General features: G+C 37.1%; 2 protein-coding genes across 2 annotated transcripts in view; both read right to left on the bottom strand.

Annotated features, from left to right (window-relative positions):
• LOC132650792 (zinc finger protein 431-like) overlaps window positions 1-8839 on the bottom strand; it is a gene marked incomplete at its 3' end in the record, with an annotated part of 459955 nt that extends 451116 nt beyond the window's left edge. The window contains exons 1-4 of the mRNA XM_060376109.1: window positions 8830-8839; window positions 4159-4278; window positions 3892-3952; window positions 1882-2538 (exon numbers count right to left, since the gene is read on the bottom strand). Coding sequence (XP_060232092.1) covers window positions 1882-2538; window positions 3892-3952; window positions 4159-4278; window positions 8830-8839 — 848 coding nt within the window. The remainder of the gene's footprint in view (window positions 1-1881; window positions 2539-3891; window positions 3953-4158; window positions 4279-8829) is intronic.
• LOC132650793 (zinc finger protein 120-like) overlaps window positions 1-20134 on the bottom strand; it is a 1051774-nt gene that overhangs the window by 112744 nt on the left and 918896 nt on the right. The window lies entirely within an intron of this gene.

Genomic DNA, 20134 nt, shown 5'->3' with positions numbered 1-20134 from the left:
ATTATGTTTATTTTTCTGACTATTTTTTATTAATTGTTTTTATTGTTTGACAATTTATTCATATATATGCTGATTGAAGTTCACTCCCTCAACTCCTTCTGGTCCCACCCTCCCTCCATCTTTCCCCCCTCCCCTTTCCCTAGTCCATACCAAAGAGCAGTTCCTCTCCTCTGCCATCCACCTATACATGATCAGAACAATACTCAGCTATTAAAACAGAAAAAAAATGTCTGCTTTTATTTATTTTCCACAGGTCACTGTACTCACATCAGAAGATTTCATACCATGAAGCTTGCCTTCAACCTTACCGTGAAATAAACACTAGGTATAACTCATTTTAAAGAGTCCTACCCCCAAGACACTGTTTGATTTACCATCTCACATCCAGAATCATGTGAAATTGAAATGCTATAAAGTCTGAAACATTTTATTACAAGAATTTCAGAGAACATGATTCTCTTACTGCCTGGAGGGCTGTTTCCCACCAGCCCAGGAAGGCACGAGGGGAAGAAGATGATGTATAAAGCTTGGAAAGCCTGCAAGCATAACAGTGATCTGCCAATCTGGGAAGCACCTCAGAAAGTAAGTTCAACTTTAATTCCAGAAAACAGAAGCTTATACCCCTTGGGGAGTGACTGGGATGCTTCAAGCATAGGTGTAGATAATTGTTTAATACTAGCCAATTCAAGGATGCTCAATTTGCATTAAACAGCACATTCCTATCATATGAACAAGAAGAACAAGAACACAGAACCAAATTATCCTATATTTGAAGAGAGGGGAGGTATATCTATCAAATATGGTTGGTGGTATCTATGTCTAAAGACACTTTCCAGATGAAGCCAGGCAGAGAAAACTCACCCTTGACAAGGTTACACATCTAGGCCAGAAGCAGGCTCATACATGGAAAAGAAAGCCTCCTCCCTCATATCTCAAAATTCAGTGTGGGTTGTGATGTTTTTTAATAGTTCCCCTAGAACAATAGGTATGTGAACAAAAGAAACATCTACAGGCTACCACCTTTGTGATTCTCTCAGAGAACTTCCTGGCTGGTGTTAGTTCACCATTCCCTACATATTCATCCACTGGACTAAAAGTTTCTTGTGTAAAGTGAGGCAATTGAAAACAATAAATGTTGAGAATCAGGATTATCAGTAAGTCTTCCCAAAGCACTTTGTAATATTTTTGTGTGTAATTGATAGTTACCATTGTATTCTTTTTAAAAATAAGTTTATTTACTTTACATTCCAATCATAGTCCCCCTCCCTTCTCTCACACAGTACTACCCTCCATTCTTATTGCCCCTATCCACTTCCCCCTTCTCCTTCAGAAAAGGGAGGTCATTTCCATTGAGCTAGTTTTACAGTTCTGTTGGATCTCAGTGGACCAAAGTACACAAAGGCCTTTCCACATTGCTTATACTCACAGAATTCCTCTCCAGTAAGGATACTTTTATGATGATGATGACTCTAGATTTGTGCAAGTCCTCACCATTTTAACACATTCATAAGTGTTCTCTCCAGCATGAATCCTTTCATGATGATGAAGATTATACAAATGTGGAATGTTTTCACCATGTTAAAAGCATTATAGGCTTTCTGTACATTAGGATCCCTTTCATGAATGTGAAGATGATTCTGAAGTCCAAAAGTTTTTTTTTTTTTCACATTGGTTACAGTCAGACAGCTTCTTTCCAGTATGTGTTCTTTTATGTATTAGGAAATGTTATGTGCAAAGGCTTCGCCACATAGTTATATTCATATGGTTTCCCTCCAGAATGTGTTGTTGTCTTAGGAGATGATTGTTACATGCAAAGGCTTTATCACACTAATTACCCTCACAAGGCTTCTCTCCACTGTGTTTTTTCATGTTTTCAGAGACTGCTGTGCAAAGGCTTTATCATATTGGGTATATTCATAAGGTTTCTTTCCAGTATGTGTTCTTTTATGGCTTATGAGATTATTGTTGCATGCAAAGGCTTTACCACACTCTTCACATTCAAAAGGTTTTTCTCCAGTGTGTGTTCTTTTATGCCGTATGAGAGTACTGTGTTGTGCAAAGGCTTTACCACACTGATTACATTCATGAGGTTTCTCTCCAGTGTGTGTTCTTTTATGGCTTAAGAGAGTACTGTTTTCTGCAAAGTCTTTACCACACTGGTTACATTCATAAGGTTTTTCTCCCGTGTGTGTTCTTTTATGGTTTATGAGATGACTGTTTTGTGCAAAGGCTTTACCACACTGGTTACATTCATAAGGTTTCTCTCCAGTGTGTGTTCTTTTATGGCTTAAGAGATTACTGTTTTCTGCAAAGGCTTTACCACATTGGTTACATTCATAAGGTTTCTCTCCACTGTGTGTTCTTTTATGGCTTATGAGAGTACTGTTTTTTGCAAAGGCTTTACCACATTGATTACATTTGTAAGACTTATCTCCTGTGTGTGATCTTTTATGACATATGAGAACAGTGATATAGGGGAAGGCTTTAACACAGAGAGTGCATTTAAAGTGTTTCTCTCCAGTATGACTGCTTTCATGCCTGCAAAGAAAATTGGCACATGTTAAACATTTACCACAGTAATTTCATTACACTAATAAATATATTTATCTATATGAGTTAATTTTATAATTTGGTCTAATGGTAAAGAAGAATCAAATTTTAAAGTTTTATCACTTTTTTTTTACATTCATGGTATTCCCCTTCATTATGGGTATTTTTGAAGATCCTTGTGATGGTAAGAGCACTTGTTTTATAGCATCATTTTTCTATAAGAGGTTTTCTCCTATATATAAAGAGTATTGTAAGAATTCAGAGTTTTATCACAGCAATCCCATTCACAAATTTTTGTATTGTATGAATAATACTTCATTTACAAAGTAAATGACCAGGACCAGCAGAAGAAATTCCAAATTCCTAATATTCATAGGTATTTTCAGCAGTATGAGTTTGTTGATGAATTCTCAGTGAAGTTGCAAACCAATTAGCAGTAACCATTTATCACATTCAGAAAATTTACTCAAAGTGGGGAATACTACAAAACCAATTGTTCTTGGAGAAAGACAGGGACACTGCTTCCTTCAATATCCCTATGCTCATGTGTCTTAAAAACATTTTGACATACGTTATACCAGTTTAATTTACAAGAATAATAAAAGAAAGATTCCCACATTGAATTAACACATTTTGTTTTTTGTTCATCATAGACATGTCATATGGGGATTAAGGTTTCTCCACAACAATAATCTTGACTCTCATAAGCTGCTCCTTTCACTAAACTTTACAATGTTACTGCATGAAAATGAGTAACACCGGTTGTACTATGAACTTTTTGCTTATTAGAAGGTTTTGGACACATACTGATCACCAATTCAATGTGTATACCTCGTACAATATCTGAGTAGATAGAATGATACTAAACAGATTGGCAGTTCAACTCAGTAGCTGTAATGTCCATATGATTCAAATGGTATTTTCTGTTACAACATTATTTTATTTTCTTCTATCTTAGGGGAGTGCCTTGTAAACAAAAATCAGATATATGACATTGAAGTACGCGGAATTGTGAGATTTTCATGATCATCAGTACACTTAAAGCAGTGCTGTTTTTATGCTGTTGCTTTTCTTTAAAACTTCCAGGACACAAGTAGGTGTGCTGGTACATGTCTTTAATCCCAGCACTTGTAGAGGCAGAACCAGGCAGATCTGTGTGATGTTGAGCTCAGGCTGGCCTAACAAGCAAGTCTAAGTCAAGCCACAGCTACACAGAAAAAAAAAAACTATTTCAAAAACTGAAAACAAAAAGCAGCCAACAAACAAACAGACAAACAAACTTCCAGGACACATTAAAATTTCTTAAGATTCATATCTGTATCAGCGTGCAGATAAAGTTACCTTTTATTACTTGTAGAACTTTGAAAATGTTCTTCAATATTATGGTGTTCCCAATTGTAGCCTAAAATATAGTACCAGAAAATATATATTATTGGAAATATATTATTAAGGCAAAACTTAAATCACTATCTTCTGTGACCCTTAGAACCATGCCTTATTTATTCACTTCATTCCTCCTCAGTCTCAACTGGAATTACAGAAGAGAATCAATAACACAGTAAGAGTTGTCTCCTTATTTTAAAAGTGAAAGAAAATTTACAGTCTTACCTATTGCAGTGAGGGTTTTACAGGTCTCTAGCATCACATCTTTGTAGAGTTGCTTCTGGGAAGATTCCAGCAAAGCCCACTCTTCTTGGCTGAATTTCACATGCACATCATTGAAAGTCACTGAATTCTAAAATATGCCATACATTTGTACAACAGAAACAGTGGCAACAATATAAATTTATATTTCATTGGCAATATAATCATAAAATTCTAGTGCTTCTTCCATTTATATTCTGACACAGAAGTGCTAATGTTAGACAGTTGGGTGAAGGAGGAGAGAAGAAAAAGCTTAAACATTAAATTGTAAGGGAAACCAAAGGCGTGCTTTGAAAACCTGTGTTAAAGAAGTTTCATTAGTTTGTAAGACATGAATATGAAGTAGCCATTAGTTGGATTCTTGAGTGATCTATGAATCATCTTTAGTTACTTGGGCAAGTAGGTCTGGACCCTGTCATAAGACAGGTGGGAGGAAAAAACACAGTCGTGATGTTTTATCTAGCAACAAATGAGATGTGGCTATCAGGGGACGGTGAACAGATGGGTGATGTCAGTCAAATGACAACATGGCACTGAATATCATGTTTTGACCAGGGATCAGAGATATGACATATCAGTATATGAAAAGGTGAGCTCATATATTTGTGGAAGGGAAAGTGGACTACAGTGAATAGATGGATAAAAATAATGTGAGTGCAAGCAACAATGATCATACCTGATAACATCATATTTCTGAGTGACCAAACAAAAGATAAAGCATAGAACACATGATTATTCTTTGATCATTGTTTTGTATATTCTCCCTTCTAAATCATGTATAGTCTATAATTTAAAAATAAATAATAAAACTTTTCTATTAAAAAAGAAGTGTTAATGTTATCAGTAAGTCACTTTAGAAGAAAACTGAATAATGAGGTTTAACTGTGTCATATCTCAACTTTTTGAATAGGATATAGCTTTGGAATAGACATGCCAATTAATGTGGACAAAGACAATCAGAGAAGAGAGTGAAATAGAAAGGGAGAGACAGAGACATACAGAGAGAAATTAAGAGATGGACAGTACTAAGTACACATCAGAGAAATTTATGAACAGTTACTAATGACAAAAAAATGATGGACAAGCTGAGTGTATTCTGTCATGCCTTTAATTCCATCACTCAGGAGGTAGAGGCAGGTGTATCTCATTGAATTGGATGCCAGCATGATCTATGCAAAGAGTTCCAGGAGATACAGACCTATATAGTAAGACAGAGCCTCCCCTAAAAGTCAATCAAACAAACACAAAAGATTGAAAGAACTGAGAGGTCTTTACTGAAGCTTCTACAAGGAATTATACATTCACTCCAGTTGTATTCATTTTCCAGAAATCTTCACTGCCCTAGCTCAAACTGTAACTTTAATAAGATCTCACTAAAAGGGAATGCATGCTTAAACAGCTAAAAATAGAAAGATGAAAATATTAGCAATGTAAATGATCATAAATAAGCAACATAAGGCAGGAGAGATGGCTCAGCAGTGAGGAGCTCTTGCTGCTCTTGCAAGTAATTGGTCTCAATTGTCAGTGTTTAACTGGGACCCACTACTATCAATTGCTATAAGTTCATGAGTTCTGAACGCATCTTTGGACTACTGTGATAATCAGGCACACAAGAGGTTCATATTCATGCATGCAATCAAAATACTCATATTCAGTAAAAATTAAAAACAGATCCCAGATCACAGAGCTGATTGCATACTGTGACTAATCAGCAGGGTAGCAGAGACTGCACAGTGACAAATAGTTGGAACTGTTGGCCCCCAAACACCATTGACTGTTTTTACCAGGTGATAAGAAACCCAATGATGAGAAAAAAATTGGGTTCAACCTCAGAGCACCCAGCTAATCCCTGGAAAATTTCCTGGGCTGTTGTGGCAGGAGTAAGGTTTTCAAGCAAATAGACCCAAGAAGCATGTCCTGATCACCTTCCCCGGCTGAACTGTGCACTGCAGGGCACCAGAGACTGGGATCCCCAGTCTTGAGAAAACCCCACAGGGAAGGAAGCAAGTGGGTCTGACCTCAGGTCACCCAGTCTATCCCTGGAAAAGGTCCTGTAGACTTGCGGGTGTACAGCAGTCAGCCCTGAGTGGGGCTCCAGCTGCCAGCTCTGTGCACCTGACTCTCTGTCACAGACAGAACTGTGTTCCCCAGGGCACTAGAGGCTGGGTTTCTCCGTTGGAAGAAAACCTCACAAAGAGGGAAACAGCAGGTCCCAGCTTAGAGCACTCAGATGACCCCCACCACCACTACCATCACCACACACAGGAATGTTCTCAGGAAAAGTTATCAGGTTCCTGCCAGTCACCAGCTTGGAGCAACAACTCACAAGCGAGTGCCTATGCACTCTACATGCCCCCCCGAACAGTATAGACTGGGTCTTCCTGTAGGGAGAAAACCCAAAGTTGGGGGAAAATATCTGGCCCTACTCAGGGCCAGAAACTTTTATAGCTCCAGAAAAGTTTCTGGTTATCCACAGGCTCCAGACTCTAGCCTCCTGCTGTACACATGAGAGTGGTGCTCGCCTGCCATTGATTACCACTTGGGTACTGGGGCACAGAGCTCCAAACTCAGACCTACGGAAGCCTGGGTTCCCCAAGATCAACCCCCAGATACAGCTCCAAAGGACAATCAGTTTTCCCTAACTAAACTGACCAAACCACAAGGCACCCAGGTTACAGCAGCAGCTCACTAAATTTACAGCAAGAAACCCAGCAGCAGGGCAGCTGTCTCCAGGATTTCTCTGGATGAGAGGATAGTCCCCTTTACTAACAAAGGCCACAATTACTATTCAGGTCTGCATGCCTGTGGTGAGCTGTGGCAATTCCTGAAAATCACCTGCCATTCAGTGACCATACCCAAAAAGCTGAGGAGGTCTCCTTTGGGAAAAATCATCTTCCTGCCAAGGGGATTTGACCCACAACAGGATTCCAGGAAGTAACAGAAACTAACACCCAACACCTAAGGTAGCCAAATGGGTAGAGGCCAGTATAAAGGCTCAACCAACAAAATACAGAGCAATATGGCATCTCCAGAACCCAGTTATCCAGGAGCAAGCAGCCCTGGATACCCTAGTATAAATGAAATTCAAGAAGATGACCTTACATCTGTGCTTATGAACAGGAAAATAGAGGAAACAAATACACTGTGTAAAGATCTAGAGGAAGATAAAGTCAAACAGATTATTTCCATCTGCAAAGAAATGGAAGAAGATAAAGTCAAACAGATTATGGACATCCAAAAAGAAATACAAGAAGTTGCAGCCAAACAATGTGTGGCCTTTAGAGAGGAATTACTTAAATCACTGAAAGAAATTAAAGAAACAGAGGATTGTTCAAACAAACAGCTGAAGGAATTATAAGAAAATACAGTCAGAGAGGTGAAGGAAATCAATTAAATGGCTCAAGATCTGATGATAGAATTGGAAAAATTAAAGAAAACACACATGGATGAAATTGTGGAGAAAAAGAACTTAGGGAAGAAAACAGGAACTACAGAGGTAAGCATAACCAATAGACTATAAGAGATGGAAGAATCTCAGGTGTGGAAGACACAATGGAAGAAATCGATGTATCCATCAAAGAAAATATTAAATCTAAAAAATTCCTGACACAGACCATCCAAGAAATCCAAGACAACATGAAAAGGCAAAACCTAAAAATAATAGGAATAGAGGAAAAGGAAGATTTCCTCCTCCAAGGCCCAGAAAATATTTTCAGCAAAATTATAGAAGAAAATGTCCCCAACTTAGAAGAGAGGTCTATAAGAATACAATAGGCCTAGAGAACACCCAATAAATTAGAACAGAAAAGAAAATTCTCCCACCATATAATAAACAGTAGGTATACAGAACAAAGAAAAAATACTAAAAGCTGCAAGGGAAAAAGGCCAAGTAACATATAATGGCAAACCCATCAGAATCACACCAACAGATACTATGAAAGCCAGAAGGACCTGAACAGATATCATGCAGACCCTAAGAGAACATAGATGTCCACCCAGGCTACTATACCCAGCAAAAGTCTCAGTCATCATAACGGAACAAACAAGATATTTAATGACAAAAAAAATTTAAACAATACCTACCCACAAATCCAGAGGTACAGAAGCTCCTAGAAGGAAAACTATAACCCAGGAAAGCTAATTACATTCAGGACAAGACAGGGAATAAATAATGTCACTACAGGAAAACTAAAAGTAAGCAAGCACACAAAAACAGTACCACAACCAACATCAAAATAGAAGGAACTAACAGCCACTGCTCATTAATTTCCCTCAACATCAAATCACTTAACTCTCCAATAAAGACACAGACTAACAGAATGGATATGTAAACAAGACCCAACAATCTGCTGCATATAAGAAACACATCTAAGTCACAAATGTAGACATTGCGTAAGAGTAAAGAGCTGTAAGGGTCCAAGCAAATGGACCTAAGAAACAAGCAGGAGTAGCCATTCTAATATCAAATAAAATATATTTTCAACCAAAATTAATCAAAAGACATGAGGAAGGTCATTTCATACTCATCAAAGAAAAATTCGGCCAAGAAGAAATCACAATTCTGAACATCTATGCCTCAAATACAAAGGTACCCACGATTGTAAAAGAAACATTAATAAAACCTAAACCACATACAGATTCCCATACATTACTAGTGGGAGGCTTCAACACCCCACTCTCAACAAAGTACAGGTCAACAAAACAGAAATGAAAAAAAAAACAATATCTCTAACAGAGGTCATGAATCAAATGGACCTAACAGACATCTACAGAACCTTACACCCAAACACAAAAGAATTTATTTCTCAGTACCTCATGGAACCTTCTCCAAAATAGACCATATCATTGGTCACAAAGTAAGCCTCAACAGATACAAGAAGTTTGAAATAATGCCTTGTATCCTATCTAATTACCATGGACTAAAGCTGGACCTCAACAACAAAAGAAATAGTAAAAAGCCTACACACACATGGAAACTGAAAAACTCACTACTAAACGACAGCTGGGTCAGGGAAGAAATAAAGAAAGAAATTGAAGTCTTCCTAGAATTCAATGAAAATAAAGACACGACATACCCAAACTTATGGGACATGATGAAAGCAGTACTAAGAGGAAATTTCATAGCACTATGTGCCTTCAAGAAGAAATTTGTAACATCTCATATAATCAACTTAAATGGCTCACCTAAAAGCCCTAGAAAAAAAGAAGCAAACACAGCAAAAAGGAATAGACACCTGGAAATAATCAAACTCAGGACTGAAATCAATAAATTAGAAACAAATAAAACATTTCAAAGAATCAATAAAACCAAGAGCTGGTTGTTTGAGGAAATCAAGAAGATAGACAAACCCTTAGCCAAACTAACGAAAAGGCAGAGAGACACTATCCAAATTAACAAAATCAGAAATGCAAACAGGGACAAAACAAAAGACACTGAGGAAATCCAAACAATCATTAGGACTTACTTCAAAAGTCTATATGCCACACAATTTGAAAATCTAAATGAAATGGACAATTTTCTTGGTCGATTCAACTTACCAAGGCTGAATCAAGACCAGGTAAATCAATAAAATATTTCTGTATCCACTAATGAAATAGAAACATTCATCAAAAGTTTCCAATCCACAAAAAGCTCAGGGCCAGATGGTTTCAGTGAAGAATTCTACCAGACCTTCAAAGAAGAGGTAACTCCAGCTCTCTTCAATATATTCCACAAAATAGAAACAGAAGGAACACTACCAAACTCATTCACTGAAGCCACAGTCACCTTGTAACCTAAACCTCACAAAGACACAACCATGAAAGATAATTTCAGGCCAATCTCCCTTATAAACATTGATGCAAAAATACTCAACAAAATACTTTGAAAACCCAATACAAGAACACATCAAATATATCATCCACTATGACCATATAGGCTTTATGCCAGGTATGCCGGGGTGGTTCAATATACAAAAATCCATCAATGTAATCTACCATATTAAAAAATTGAAAGAAAAAAACACATGATAATCTCCTTAGATGTTGAAAAAGCATTTGAAAAAATCCAGCATCCATTCATGTTTAAAGTCTTGGAGAGATCAGGGATACAAGGCACATACCTAAACATAGTAAAGGCAATATACAGCAAGCCTATAGCCAATATCAAGCTAAATGGAGAGAAACTTAAATCAATCCCACTGAAATCAGAGACATGACAAGGCTGCCCACTCTCTCCATATCTCTTTAACATAGTTCTGGAAGTCCTTGCTAGAGCAATAAGACAGTTGAAGGAGATCAAGGGGATACAAATTGGAAAGGAAGAAGTCAAGTTATCACTATTTGCAGATGATATGATAGTATACCCGAGTAACTCCAAAAATTCTAGCAGAGAACTCCTACAGGTGATAAACACCTTTGTCAAAGGGGCTGGATACAAAATTAACTCAAAAAAATCAGTAGCCCTCCTACAAAAGACAAAAGAGCTGAGAAAGAATTTAGGGAACCAACCCCCTTCACAATAGCCCCAAAGGACATAAAGTATCTTGGTGTGACCATAACCAAGCAAGTCAAAGACTTGTATGAAAAAAAATTCAAGTCTCTGAAGAAAGAATTAGAAGATTTCAGAAGATGGAACTATCTTCCATGTTCATAGTTTGGCAGGATTAACATAGTAAAATTGGACATCTTAACAAAAGCAATCAACAGATTCAATGCAATTTCCATCAAAATACCAACAGAATACTTTGCAGACCTTGATAGAAGATTTCTCAACTTCATATGGGATGCAATGAAAGCAGTACTTAGAGGAGTTTTAACAGCACTAAAGGCCTTTGTAAGCTATTGGAGACATCCCATACAAGCAACTTAATGGCACACCTAAAAGCCCTAGGAAAAAAGAAGCAGGCACACCCAGCAGGAGTAGACCACTAGGAAAAACCAAACTCAGGACTGAAATCAATAAATTAGAAACAAAGATAATAATTCAAAGAATCGAAGAAACCAAGAGGTAGTTCTTTGAGAAAATCAAAAACACAGACAAACTCTTAGCCAAACTAAGTAAATGACAGAAAGATACTATCCAAATCCACAAAGTCTGAAAGAAAGATCTAACAGACACTGAGAAAATTCAAAGAACCATTAACTCTTATGTCAAAAGCCTATATGACACAGAATTTGAAAATCTACAATTCTCTTTAGATTCCACTTACCAAAGTTGAATCAATTCAGGTAAAGATATTAAATAGTCTTATAGTGCTTAAGACAATAGAGGCAGCCACCAAAATCCTCCCAACCAAAAAATTCCAAGGGCCAGATCATTTCAGAGCAGAATTCTACAAGACCTTCAAAGAAGAGCGAATACTGATATTCTCCAAATTATTCCATAAAATAGAAATGTATGCAACATGAACAAATTCCTTTTGTAAGACCACAGTCACCTTGATGAATCCTCAAAGCTCCCCAAAAAGAAAGAGAATTTCAGACCAATCTCTTTTATGAACAATGATGTAAAAATACTCAATAAATTACTCGCAAATCAAATCCAAGAACATATCAAAGATATCATCCACTATAACCAAGTAATCTTCATCCCAGGCATGCAGGGGTGGTTAAGTATATGGAATCCATCAATGTAATCCACCATATAAAGAAATTGAAAAAAAAAAAACAACAACACAGGACCAGTTTCTTAGATGCTGAAAAAGCATTTGACAACATACAAAAGTTATTCTTGTTTACAGTCCTGGAGAGACCAGGGACAAAGGCACATATCTAAAAATAGTAAAGACAGTATATAAAAATCCTATAGCTAACATCAAACTAAATGAAAAGAAGGTTAAATCAATTCTACTGGACTCAAGGATAAGACAAGGCTACACACTCTCTCCAAATCTCTTCAATATAGTACTCAAAGTCCTATCTAGGGCAATAAGACAACTAACAGAGATCAAGGGGACACAAATTGATAAGGAAGAAGTCAAATATCACTATTCACAGATGATATGACAGTATACAAAAATGACCCCAAAAATTCTACTGTAGGAAATGCCTACAGGTGAAAAACACTTCAGCAAAGTAGCTGGATATAAAGTTAACTAAAAAACAAAAATCAGTAGCACTCTTGTATACAAAAGACAAATGGACTGAGAAAGAATTAGGAAAATAACACAGTTTACAATAGCCAGGAAAAAAAAACAATATAATGTATCTTGATGTTATCCTCACAAGCCAGTGAAAAATCTATATGAAAAAAAAAACTTCAAGTCTCTGAAGAAAGAAATTGAAAAAGATACCAGAAGATAGAAATATTTCTCATGCTCATGGATCAGTAGGATCAACATAGCAAAAATTGCCATGGTTCCAAAAACAATATACAGATTCAATGATATTCCCATCAAAATATCAAAACAATTCCTTAAGGAACTCGAGAAAAACAATTCTCAGTTTTATTATGGAAAAATAAAAAAGCCAGAATAGCTAAAACAATCCTGTACAATAGCAGATCTTCAGTAGGTATCACCATTCTTCATCTCAAGCTCTACTATAAATCAATAGTAATAAAAACTGCACAGTACTGGAATAAAGACAGAATGGTGGATCAATGGAATTGAAGTGAAGATCCATAAGTAAACCCACACACCTATGGACACTTGATTTTTGTCAAAGAATCCAAAACCATGCAATGGGAAAAGGACAGCATCTTCAACAAATGGTGCTGGTCTAACTGGAAGTCCACATGTGGAAAAATAAAAGTAGAACCGTATTTATCACCCTGCAGTAAACTAAAGTTCAAGTTGATCAAAGACTTTCAACATAAAACCAGATATGCAAAATCTGTTAGAAGAAAAAGTGGGAAAGAGCCTTGATGTCATTGGCATAGAGGATAACTTCCTATACAGAATACCAAGAGCACTGGCTCTAAAATCAACAATTAATAAATAGGATCTCATGAAATGAAAAGATTCTATGAAGCAAAGAACTTTGTCAATAGAACAAAATGACAACCTACAGCCTGAGAAAGACATTCTCCAACCCTACAAACAACAGAGAGCTCTCTAAAGAGCTCTATAAATAACAAACAAAATATATAAAGAGCGCTATAAATTAAACTCCAACAAACCAAATAATGCACTTTCAAACTGGGGTACAGAACTAAACAGAGAATTCTCTACAGAGGAATATCAAATGGTGGAAAACACTTAAATAAATGCTCAATATCCATAGTCATCATGGAAATGCAAATCAAAACTACACTGACATTCCATCTTAAACTCATCATGTCTAAGAAAAAAACCTGAAATGACAGCATGTGCTAGTTAGAATGTGAAGAAAGAGGAACACTCCTGGTGGGAGTGCAACTTATACAACCACTTTAGGAATCAATCTGATACTTTCTCAGACAATTGGAAATAGTATTACTTCAAGACCCCGCTATACCATTCCTGGGCATATAACAAAAAGATGCTCCACCATTTAACAAAGACATTTGTTCAACTATGTTCATAGCATCTATATTCATAATAGCCAGAATTGTGAAACAACCTACATGTCTCTCAACTGAACAATGATGACAGAAATTGTGGTATATTTACATAATGCTCATGTATTTAAAATAGGAAACCATGAAATTTTCAGGCAAGTGGATAGAACTACAAATGATCATCCTAAGTGATGTAACCCTGAAGCAGAAAGACATGCATGGTATATAATCTTTTGTAAGTGGATAATAGCCAGAATACAGGATAAATGTACTACAATCCACAGACCTAAAGGAGCTAAATAAAAAGGAGGACCCTATGAAGGATGCTCAATTCTCATTCAAAAGGGCAAATAGAATCGACACCAGAAGTGACTAAAGAGAGGGAACAGAGTGAGAGCTTAACATACATGTCCTCTGAAAGTCTCTACCCAGCAGGGGATCAAAGCAGATGCTAAGACTCACAGCCAAACTTTGAGCAGAGCACAGGGGGGTCATAGGAAAGTCTTGGGGGATAGAAAGACCCATAGCTGACAGGACCTCCATAAGAAGACCAACAAGGACAACAAATCTGGGGCCATTGGGACTTGCAGAGATTGATGGACCCACCAAAGACCATTCATGAAGAGGAACCAGACCTCTGCTCAGATGTAGCTGATAGGCAGCTCAGTCTACATGTTCAATTCATGGTAAGGGGAGAAGGTGCTGGCTTTGACATGGACTCTGTTGTCTGCTATTTGATCATTTCCCCTTGGTGGAGGGGGCATTGCTACGCCACAGAGGAAGAGGATGCAGGAAGTCCTAGTGAGACTTGATAGGCTGGGTACAGATGGTAGGAGAGGAGGGTTCCCTGTATCTGAGATATAGGAAGTGGGATAAGGAGGAAAGAAGAATGGAGAGTGAGACAAGGAAGAGTCAAGGGAGAAGATTACAATTGGGATGTTTAGTGGATAAATTATTTTTTAATTTAATTAATTTATTTATTGCAATGTGTTCACTTTGTATCCTTGCCATAGCCCCCTCCCTCATCTCCTCCCAGTCCCACTGACCCTCCTTCTTCTGCCCCTATGCCCTTTCTCTAGTCTCCTAATTGGGGAGGAATTCCTTCCCTTCTAGCTTATCAGGTCTCATCAAGGATGGCTGCATCATCTTCCTCTGTGACATTGCAAGACTGCAACACTCAGGAGGAGGTAATCAAAGACTCGAGTTCATGTCAGAGAATAAATTAAAAAAAACAAATTTAAATAAAAAATGAATTAAATGGGAATAAAACAAACAAAATTTAAAAAAAAACAAAATACAACAGGTAAGGAGAGTGTCACAAACCCACAATTCAATGACTCAGAAAGCTCAGATAGTGTTAGTGTCATCATTAAATGCCATCCTAAGAAATTAAATATACTCCCTGCCAAATTTCAAATGCATGATGTTGATGAAAATCAACACAATAGCCTATGCTTACATATACAAAACAAAACAAAATAAATACCTAAAACCATATATTCCATGCTCAGCAGCCAATGATGGTGATGTTGATGCCAGGCATGTTGGCCTACATTTAAGCCCAACACTCGACTGGAGTTAGAGCTAGAAGTTCAAAACCAGCCTGTCTACATACAAACTTTCAGGAAACATCCAGGAACTCTGGGACATTATGACAACACACAACATGCTGATAATCAGATTAGAAGAAGAAGGATGAAATCAAAGGTCCAGAAGACATTTTCAACAAAATCATACAAGAAAAATTTCTTAACCTAAAGAAGAAGATGTCTATCAAAGCACAAGAAGCATACAAAATACCAAAGATACTGGATCAGAAAAGAAAGTCCTCTTACCAGAGAATAATCAAAACTCTAAATATACAGAACGAAGAAAGAATATGAAAAGCTGCAACTGAAAACAAACAAACAAACCAAACTAACCAACCATTCCGACAAACCAAAACAAACAAAAACCAACCACAAAACAAAAAAGGGAGATCTCTTGGAATTAATCCTGTATTCTCAGTAAAAATGCTAGAAGATGAAGGGCTTAGACAGAGTGCTTCTGACTCTAAAAAACTGCAGAAGCCAATACAATACAATACAAATTACTAACCATGCCCAGAAAGTTTCAATCACCAAATGGGGAAAATAAGATGGTCCATAAAAAGGTCAATTTTAAATAATATGTATCTATAAATACAGCCCCACTCAAGGTGCTAAAACCACCACCACCACAAAAATAACAATCACTGTTCAATGATATTTCTTAATAACATCAACCCAAATTCACCAATAAAAAGACACAGACTCCACAACTGCATTGAAAAAAAAAGAAAACTAAAAAAAAATAAAACTAAAAAAAAATAAATAAATACATTAATTAATTAATATAAATTTTACCTAACAGGCAAAAACAAAAAAAAAAGACACAGACTCACAAAATTGATGATAAAATAGAATCCACCCTCCTTCTAAGTACAACAAACAAAGCTTCACATCAAGATAGACATTATCTCAAGGTAAAGGGTTGGAAAAAGATATTCTAAATAAATGGACTAGAGTATCAAGCTTGTATAGAAATTTTAATATGTAACGAAACAGTTTCCAAAAAAAAGCTAATCAAAAGATGGCAAATGACATGACATATTAAAATAAAACATCCAGCAATATAACATTTCAACACTTAACATCTATGCCCCCAACCTAAGAGCACCCAAGTTATAAAAGAAACACTTCTGCAGCTTGCATCACATCCTGGCCCTCATAAACCAATAGAGGAAGACTTCAATATATCACTCTCACCAATGGACACTCCTGACCAAACTAAACAGAGAAATGCTCCAGCTAACTAACATCAAAAAACTAAATATACCCAAATGATGTTTACAGAACATCCACCCAAGCACAAAAGATTGTTCCATCTTCTCAGCAACTCATACATTGTTCTGCAAAACTGATAATATACTTGAACAGTGGAAGTATCAAAAGATATAAGAAACTTGCAATAATTCCATGAAATGAATATATAACATATCAAAACTCATAGTACACAATAGAAATGTTGACCAGAAGACAGTTCATAGCACTAAGTACATTTAGAAAAAAAAAAATCTGCAAGATCTCTTACTAGCAACTTAACAGCACACCTAAATACTGTACAACAAAAAGAAGTAAACAAAACTAAAAGGAGTAGACAATGAGAAACTGTTGAACTGTGTCTTCACAGGTAAAACTAAATGTCTCCACAGGAAAGGAATGGTGGATCCTATCAAAATTGATAATAATTAGATTTGAATAGTGGAGATCCCCTGAATAAGCAGAGGTAACTGTTCATCAGACAGCTTGGTCATTGAGTCCACACAAACTTATAAAGACTAGTTTTTTCTTCTTAAATAAAAAGGATAGTTTTGTTGTTTCATATGAAAAACAGTTAAGAGGTTTAAATGTTTTAAGTAAATTCAAAGTTATAAACTTGTTTGAGATGGAATAATTTGGAGTGAATATAAAATTTTTGAGCAGTGTAGTGACAGACAGTGGCTTTAATCCCAGCAGAGACAAGCAGTTCACTATTAATTAGTTGTTTTCTGAATTCAGGAGTTACAATGACAGGGTGTTGGTGGTTCACAGCCTTAATCCCAGCATTTGGGAGGCACATGCCTTTTACATACCACCTGGGAAGCAGAGGCAGGCACATATGATTTACATTGATTTCATTTAAAAGCTACATGTAAAAGACAGGCTGAAAATCAAAGTGAATGCACTTTATTATCTAGAAATAAATACACTTTAAGGTATATTTATAAACTTTCAAAGATCTTTTAACTTTAATTGAGATATTATACTTTTTTTATTTCCAAAAAACCATTTTGCCCTATAAAAGATATAACATGCCTAAAAAGGTAGGACCCTCTCCCCTGAATTAGGGATGGGGCAGGGTTTTGATTTAATCTTTTCAGGAGAATAAAATCTTCCAACTAATGAATATGGAGACAACTGGACACATGAAACTTCTGAAGAAAATGACAGATCACCAAAAGAAATTGTCAAAAGGAAAGAATAAACTGTCCAACTGGTATCACTCACCTTCATGTTGTCTCTTCTGCCTTCTACAGACATAGTGCAAATTGTCTTTATGTGATTGCTAAGGAACAATCCAAAATCTCTATCTCATATCAGAAAAGTCACCTGGTAAGAAACAGAGGAAAACAGAAAAATGAGGGATGATTCTATTGTCATGAATCTCATAATCTTCTGGCATTATGTGACTTCTGTACTTACCACAAACTTCAATAATTAAGAACGTGTACAGTGTTTGTGAAAGAATGAAGGGGTGAGAGAAAAAGCCAAAAACATAAGCCTAAAATATAGCCAAGTTTACATGAAAAGACCTAAGGACACTCTAACATGAAAAATGTGCACTGGACCAGAGATAACTTTGATTGTTTTTTAATAAAAATCAAATAAACACAGATTTCACAAATCACACAAGACAAACTCAAAGTGACACCTAAACTGTTATAATTCTAACCCTCCATCTACTACTAACCTCCTTTCCAGAGAGCCCTTTTGCTCTGGAAGTGGAAAAATGGAGTTGATCATAAAGATAAGCTATGGCTTGCAGTGTCTCATGTTCCCTGGTGGGTTCAGGCACATCCCAGCCCTTGCCAAAAGTCACACACAAAGCAATGTTGGAGAATAATTTAATATGTTTTCTGATGCATGGATTATGTCACAAGATGTGGAATCTGCCCTATCCACTTACCTAAAACCAGGCACACCTGACAAAATTCTGCATCTCAGAAATTCATTTTGTACCCTGGAATTGAATTTCTCTAAAGCATGCCATTGTGACTGGTGGTAGTTGAAAGTTAAAAAAAAACATAATCAAGTATTCCTGAAAGATGAGCACCACCACCTATTTTCTTCCAGTTTCAAAACGATTTGTAAAATTTGTTACTCAAAGCTGTATGTGGAATACAACATTCATCATTTCTAGAAATGAGACCTTCAGTTTTCCAATCTGTCCACTGCAAAACCAATGCATGTGTGTGCACACTAGAAAGTGATATTATTATTATTATTTTTTTTCATCAATTACACTTTATTCATTCTGCATCCCCCCATAAGCCCCTCCCTCCTCCCATCCCAATCCCACCCTCCCTCCTCCCTCTGCTTGCATGCCACTCCCCAAGTCCACTAATAGGGGAGGTTCTCCTCTCCTTTCTGATCTTAGTCTGTGAAAGTGATATTATAAGCACCACAACTTTCTACTGCCCAGGCCACAAAGTCCTCACTTCTCTGGACACTCAAGAAGGGTTGGAGGCCAAGGGTCTCTGCCGAGATCACCACATGGAGACCAACAGAACCACAGCCTGAACCACAGTCTGAACCACAGTCCATCTCTTTCAAAGCAGAACAGGCTGTGATAGCTCAGCAGCCTGCTCTTCCTGGCCTGGGGACAATGGCCCCACACTCAGCATGACATGGTCTGGTCTCACTCACAGCTCTTTAGAGCTACCTCAGAGGAAAATCCCAGAACAAACCCATAAACTACCTCCCACTGTTGCTCCTGATTGTTAGGCCTGCCCAGAGTACATCATTATCTTGAACAATAGAGCTGAGTCTCAGGACAGTAGTAGCTCCTCTACCAGTGGATCAAAGATCAAATGATGCAGATAGCAGAAGCATTCTAGCTTTGTCCTAAACCCTATGGGCACACAGAAACCTAGTGTTGTTATAAAAGAATGAAAATCCCAATTATTCGATTTTAAAACCTGCTAGTGCAGAGAGGCAAAGAAAGCATCCATCTGACCCTGCTATTCACCTCACCTCTAAGAGGAAAAAGCCCCAAAAGCTCACCAGTTCAGATGACAGCTCAGGGAGGATAGGCTAAAGGAACCCAAGGCCAAAGGCTTCTAGCTCAAAGTTCAAAAAGCCCAAAATCTACAAAGCTAAAACTCCTTCCACTTTTACCCTCTGTCTTAAATATATTTCAGCTGAAAGTTCCACTTACTCTTTAATATCTGTCAGCTGGTTTCTTGCTTTGCCTCTTGACCTAGAATTAACACTATTAAATCCTGTGCACAGAGAGCTTTTGAATTAAAGGCATGTCCTAGGGCTGACGGAACCATACCGTAATCACCTGTTTACAATAAATTGTAAATTCTTGGAATTAAGATTTGTGTTAGGGCTCACCCACACCAAACAAAGCACGTGTTTTTACAGTTCACAATCTCAGGGATCACCCTGGGATCAAATATCCTCCAACACCCTCATCTTGGAAATGATTTAAAATTCAATCTTCCACTCTCCCAGGGCACCTGTTCATTTTCCAAGATACAGGTAATTTATGTTACACACTCAGTGTCCAGTGAATTCATCTCTACCTCATAGTTGGGAAGTCCATCAGCCAAACTTCAGTCAAAGCCAAAGAGTAACAACCAATAAAGAAACAAATGGCCATGAATTTGAAAGAAAGGAGTAGTTAATGGGAGCT

Source organism: Meriones unguiculatus, assembly GCF_030254825.1.
Source record: "Meriones unguiculatus strain TT.TT164.6M chromosome 13 unlocalized genomic scaffold, Bangor_MerUng_6.1 Chr13_unordered_Scaffold_33, whole genome shotgun sequence".
Lineage (NCBI taxonomy): Eukaryota > Metazoa > Chordata > Mammalia > Rodentia > Muridae > Meriones > Meriones unguiculatus.
This window is presented reverse-complemented; position numbering and strand designations above follow the sequence as displayed.